Below are 6,047 nucleotides of genomic sequence, written 5' to 3'. Positions count from 1 at the left end.
TTTCACCAACCCTTTGTTCATCTTTATTTATCTTTCTCCAATCTGAAAGGGTATGTTTTATGCGAAACAGAGCCGCGCCCGTCATGCTCAAGAAATGAAAGTGAAAGCAATACAAAAGAAAGTCTTGACTGATGTGTAAAGACGAATGAAACTTCCACTCTATATTTTCAACTAAAAGTAAGACGTTTTTTTATATACAAGCATTTGACTATTATATTTATATTTAAATAACTAGCCTTTCAAATAACATTTCTATACATGATTTAATACCCATTTAATCTTTTGGGAGTTTTTTTGTACTAAAGCAAGCAAGTCGGCTCGTCATTGCCTAGATTATTTTTTACTTTGTTATAATGATTACGTTGAATAAATCTGTTATTTACAGTGTCATTACGTTGAATATCTGTTATTTACAGTGTCATTACGTTGAATATCTGTTATTTACAGTGTCATTACGTGGGTTTGGCAATAGTTATCTGGTAAGTTTACGAGCATTACAGGTCAACATTTCTCAGTTGCATTATTGTTTGCATAGGCTATTGTCAATAACACACCAACAAAACACTTTATTATCAAATGCCTAATGCTGATGTCACAGCTGACTACTTGAGCAATAAATCTGCCATAGCAGAAAATCAAGTATTTAACAATGAATAAGAGCCCATAGACCTGCCGGTATATCATTCTGTAGATGTACATTATTTATAGTAAATAGTTTCAGACTTGTTTATTACCGGTCTAATCCTTATTGAAGGAATATGATGAGGAGGAGGAGGAGGAAGAGGAGGAGGAAGAGAACTATGAACAGAGCACATCTAGTCAGTCTGCCTCAGGTAAATTAAAAGGAAAGAACTACAGAAACTGACCTTAGATCAGTGCAAAGGGGGCAACTTCAACAGATGATGCACACTTGCTATAGCTATTCCTATTTCGACAGCCAGGGGGAGCCACTTTGAGTGGCAGCTGTATAAAGGACAGAGATGGCTTAGTATTGGCAATGACCATGTGATCGAGACCCACTACTGCCAGCCTGGGGCCAAAGGAATGAACATCTACCCATCACACATGGGGTCAGTATACAGTAGACGTTTAGTAGCAATTTCTATTATACAAGCTGCATCCCAATAGTCTTGAATAGTGTTCATTCCTTGTACCTTTCCTTGATAGATAATATTGGTTCAAGGAGATAAACAGGAGAGGAAGCATTTTTAGAGAATTAAGACTCAAACCTAGGATCTGATTATGTATTTGTTATATGTTATACAATAGTTCAGTAACCTAAGTTCTGACTGTTTTTGAACAAACAGGTGGATTGTGTATGTAGCCTTTCTGCTCTGTGTATTCTAGGCAGGTCTATATAGATTTTGATCAGATTGAGGCTCAAAATGCTGCCATGGGTGTACGGCGACTCACGTTCCTACCTCAGGGTCAAAGTGAAGACATCGGGTGGTATTTCAAAGACATTCTGAAATGGCGTGAATACGGTTCTTTGGTGAGTGAATTTGAAAGTTCCCAAATAGTCTTATAATACAACGTTTTAAATTGTTATTAAATAAAACTGAAATTCTCCCTGCATATTTCATTTCTCTCTCTCTTTCGGCCCCCCCCTCTCCCGACCCCAGGGTCCAGGTCAGGGCTCGTCCTCAGTCAGTAGTGGTGATGTGGAACGACAGTACATCCTCAGACCTCAGGGGACCTTCCACTTCACTGTGGGGAGCAACAGCTACACGTTAGACTTCACAGGTAGACTCCACACAGTGCCGTATTCATTAGGTCATGCTGTAGCAAAACGTTTCGAAACGTGCAGCGGAAAAACAACAAAACAAGTGTTTCTTATTATAAATTAATATAATCCCTCCCAATTATGTACTATTTTACCCCTTATCCCACCACATACAGTGTGATGTGACAGAGCAAGTAGCTAGTAGCATAAAGAGGGAACACCAGGGTTGAGATCTGGCATTTGGGGTTTGATTCAACCCATAGCGTGGAAGATCTGCGCTTTAGCACGATTGACATTTAAAGGCAATGTTACCACGTTTGCGGAGACTGCATTCACGTAAACGCTGCATATTTTGGCTCAATTGTAAATGACCTTTAAATGTCAACTGCGCTACAAGGCAGGTCTTCTGCACTATGGATTGAATTGATCAGTTGCTACATCACTTTTTTAACTTAATGATATGTACCTATTGACTCTTGAAGAATATAACTTATAAATGCCTCATGAGCTTAGTTCAACTGTCATACCCCATCAGAACCTAGAATACAAGCTTGTTTTACTCCAGTGTTTGTAAATATAAACAAACATTTATTAGCCTCTCAACATGGTTAAAACTATACTTTTGATATCATGGATGGTCAGTCCTTGCAATCATAGCTCTATGAATTTGAGATTGATTACATTTCTCCAGCTTCCTCCCTTACCGTTTTACCAAAACAGGGGCATTAAGAATGATTTGTTATTGTTTCAACTGCTGATTGCCGCTTTAAGCTTCTTTTTTGTTGTTGTAGAGCAATCGACAATACTTTGCATATCCTGCCAGACAGCATTTTCCTATACAATACAAAGGTTTTTCTTAGCATATGTATGTCTTCTTCAGCTATGACACAGACCAATTCAGCCACCCGGGTACAGAGAAAAGTCCGGCGGCGTCCAAAGTTCAACTCCATCGTCTCAGGGAATGGCAGGTATGAGGTTTTCATCCACAACCTTATTCCATTTAGACCCCTGGCCTCTTCCCCTAGGATAGGGCCTACGGTGAACAGCAGGTATTTTGGCCCCTAGGATAGGGCCTACGGTGAACAGCAGGTATTTTGGCCCCTAGGATAGGGCCTACGGTGAACAGCAGGTATTTTGGCCCCTAGGATAGGGCCTACGGTGAACAGCAGGTATTTTGGCCCCTAGGATAGGGCCTACGGTGAACAGCAGGTATTTTGGCCCCTAGGATAGGGCCTACGGTGAACAGCAGGTATTTTGGCCCCTAGGATAGGGCCTACGGTGAACAGCAGGTATTTTGACCCCTAGCCTCTTTCCCTAGGATAGGGCCTACGGTGAACAGCAGGTATTTTGGCCCCTAGCCTCTTCCCCTAGGGCCTACGGTGAACAGCAGGTATTTTGGCCCCTAGCCTCTTTCCCTAGGATAGGGCCTACGGTGAACAGCAGGTATTTTGGCCCCTAGCCTCTTCCCCTAGGGCCTACGGTGAACAGCAGGTATTTTGGCCCCTAGCCTCTTTCCCTAGGATAGGGCCTACGGTGAACAGCAGGTATTTTGGCCCCTAGCCTCTTCCCCTAGGACCTACGATGAACAGCAGGTATTTTGACCCCTAGCCTCTTCCCCTAGGGCCTACGATGAACAGCAGGTATTTTGGCCCCTAGGATAGGACCTACGATGAACAGCAGGTATTTTGGCCCCTAGCCTCTTCCCCTAGGACCTACGATGAAGAGCATTTATTATGCTGCCTCATCTATATACACCGTTAGGCGCCTGCCTCATTAATTTAACCTGTGTGATGGTTGTGTTGCCAAAGTTATTTGAATGGGTAAGTTCCAGGTCAACTTCATTGCATTCGTTGTATTGCATCATCGACTACCACTCAGGCAGCTGTATTATATGATGTGTTTAGCTGATTATTTAAACCCATCCAGGCGTTGTGAGATCTGGCCGCCGTCTGCAATGTAGTCAGCCTGGAATGCAGACTTTCTGTATACAAACTGGCATATAGGAATCTTGTAGGTGTTATTCAATAGAAATCTTCATCAAATCTATACAGAAAAAGTTACAAACACCCAAACAAAATAGCCACAATATAATAATAGCATTAAATATACATTATTTATAACAAAAAATTCCAGCTTCTCTAGTGTGATTGAGTTGAGGTCAAAGGGGAAACCAGTGTCAAGATAACTTTACATACTTTCCTGACATATGCAAGTGTGATCATCTATAGTTTCACACCTAGTTTCTTGTCACAGCAACACTGAAGTGTAAATTCACTATGTTTTTGCAGCTTATCCATTGCCCAATCAGCCCCCACCGTAATTGCCTCACCACCTCCCTCTGCTGGCTACACCTGGGAATTCATGGGCGAGGAGGGAGTGTGGATAGAATACCAGACTCCAGTGAGTGGGACATTATTTTATTCCTTGAACCCTTGCAAATAGCACACTTCATGACATATTGTATTTTGTATATGCCCTCATTAAGGTGAGAAAGGGGGAGGGAGACAGTCATGGTATAGCAGCACATAATGTGGCTTTTTCCAGGGTTGCTCACTTGAGAGTGCTGGGATTGAGAGACGCTACCAGAAGAACCCTAAGGGACAGATACGCTTCAAAGCTGGGAGATATTCCTACACCCTCGACTTCTCAGGTCAGACTGACTTAAATACTGGTGTACCATAACGTGACCTGTCTAGGAACACTCCTGGAGTTTTCTGTGTCTCTTCCAGGCATGTGTCAGACCAACGTTCGCATCGGGACCAAAAGAATTGTGAGGAGAACTCAATGTGAAGCTCAACAAACAAGCAGGTATGGACAATACAGGCTGGGAACCTAGAGCAAGGAGTTTTACTGACCAAAGTCTTGTCCCTATAGGTTATGGCCAATAGTTTTTCCTGGTCTGGTCATGTAGTCAGGAAGAAGTGCTGGTCATTAGTCAAGGCCTTTCTGACCTGCTAGAGAGAACCCATGTGTAACAACTGTACAATGTGACAAATAATGAAAACTATGTCTAATTCCCGTCCTCCTCTCACAGTGGAGGAATGGGTTTACAGTCCCGTTGGCAGTTTCAAGACGTGGACGGAAGCTGGAAAGACTTTGCCAAAGTAAGATGAACCGTTTTACTGCTCGCTCTAATCAGACTCCATAAGAGTAGTCTTCATATTACTACATTAAAGACACATGACCAAGCAGCGTGTGTGTCGACTTAATCCTGTAGAGAAGCGGCACTTGCAGTGTATCCAGCCAGGACATTGAAGCCCAGTACCAGCAGAACCCAAATGGAACTATGAACTTCACTACCAGGAGATTCAGCTATCAACTGAACTTCTCAGGTAAATATGTAATCTTCACAGAACAAGTGCCTATAGCAGGGGTGTCAAACTCCTTCCCTGGAGGGCCTGGTGTCTGCTGGTTTTTCCTTGTAATTAAGACCTAAACCACCAGGTGAGGGGAGTTCCTTACTAAACAATGACCTTCATTCATCAGTCAAGTACAAGGGAGGATCGAAAACCCGCCGAGACTCGGCCCTCCATGGAATGAGTTTGACAAGTGCCTAACGGGTAAAGGATAGCGGTTGGTTGAAGGTTGAGGAATAGTTTAATTGATTTGATGAATCCAAACTCCAAACCAAGCGTTTCCTGTGTTGGAGAACATTAGTCATGACCTAACAGTTGTTTGATTTGTCTTTCGCAGCCCTGACCCAAAGAAACCTGTCCACTCAGACCACCCGATCTGTTCGACGCCTGAACTAATCACTGCCCACGACACTGTCCTCTGTCAGGGGCGAAGTGCAATACCCTGGCAGTGGAGGCTGGTGGGAGAAGCTATAGGAGGACAGGCTCATTGTAATGGCTGGAATGGAATAAATGGAACGGTATCAAACACAAACTCATGGAAACGTTTGGAATGGAATAAAAGAAACAGAGTCAATGAGCCCGTCCTCCTATAGCTTCTCGCACCAGCCTCCACTGTACCCTGGGTGCATCTCAATTGTCTAAAGTGGCTTCCTCTCAACTCCACTCCATTTCTTCATGTGCACAGTGAAGACGAAGTCACTGTCCGGCACTGAGACGGAACCCCTTCCATTCCACTTCCTCCTAAAAATGAAACTTGTTTACATATGTATTCATGGATTTCCTGTTATTTTCTCAACATTGTGCATATACTTAAAAACCAATACTATTATTAGAAAAGTAGCTTCTGACAATCTGCACAATACTGCCACTGGTACAAAAGGAAGAAGCCTTTTGAGCATGTTCTAGCATGTACATTTTCATTGTCTTTAGTTTGAATAAAGGTGATTTTCAAGTATCTACTGATTGAG

The 6,047-nt window shown here is 42.7% G+C and overlaps 1 protein-coding gene across 3 annotated transcripts; it reads left to right on the top strand.

The window, feature by feature from the left end:
• The first annotated feature begins 104 nt into the window (after positions 1-104).
• On the top strand, positions 105-6,028 carry si:ch211-244b2.3 (uncharacterized protein LOC557230 homolog). Of its 3 annotated transcripts, XM_038996726.1 has the most exons (12): positions 105-177; positions 448-479; positions 938-1,070; positions 1,348-1,492; positions 1,623-1,743; positions 2,604-2,691; positions 4,012-4,123; positions 4,268-4,373; positions 4,453-4,531; positions 4,758-4,827; positions 4,941-5,055; positions 5,417-6,028. In XM_038996726.1, the coding sequence occupies exons 3-12, from the start codon at positions 1,045-1,047 to the stop codon at positions 5,473-5,475; spliced, it is 921 nt and encodes a 306-aa protein (XP_038852654.1). In that variant the 5' UTR covers positions 105-177; positions 448-479; positions 938-1,044; the 3' UTR covers positions 5,476-6,028. The 3 variants fall into 3 exon arrangements, with proteins under 3 accessions (XP_038852654.1, XP_038852656.1, XP_038852655.1); XM_038996728.1 differs by lacking the exon at positions 448-479; XM_038996727.1 differs by lacking the exons at positions 105-177; positions 448-479 and adding an exon at positions 501-833.
• Positions 6,029-6,047: the final 19 nt, after the last annotated feature.

The sequence above is a fragment of the Salvelinus namaycush genome, chromosome 6, assembly GCF_016432855.1.
Source record: "Salvelinus namaycush isolate Seneca chromosome 6, SaNama_1.0, whole genome shotgun sequence".
Classification (NCBI taxonomy): domain Eukaryota; kingdom Metazoa; phylum Chordata; class Actinopteri; order Salmoniformes; family Salmonidae; genus Salvelinus; species Salvelinus namaycush.
This window is presented reverse-complemented; position numbering and strand designations above follow the sequence as displayed.

Bases quoted from the DNA above. Each gene is read 5' to 3' on its own strand.
- si:ch211-244b2.3 (XM_038996728.1), top strand. From the start codon at position 1,045: ATGAACATCTACCCATCACACATGGG. The intron at 4,124-4,267 runs GTGAGTGGGACA...GGCTTTTTCCAG, and splicing joins GGATAGAATACCAGACTCCA to GGTTGCTCACTTGAGAGTGC. The intron at 4,532-4,757 runs GTATGGACAATA...CTCCTCTCACAG, and splicing joins GAAGCTCAACAAACAAGCAG to TGGAGGAATGGGTTTACAGT.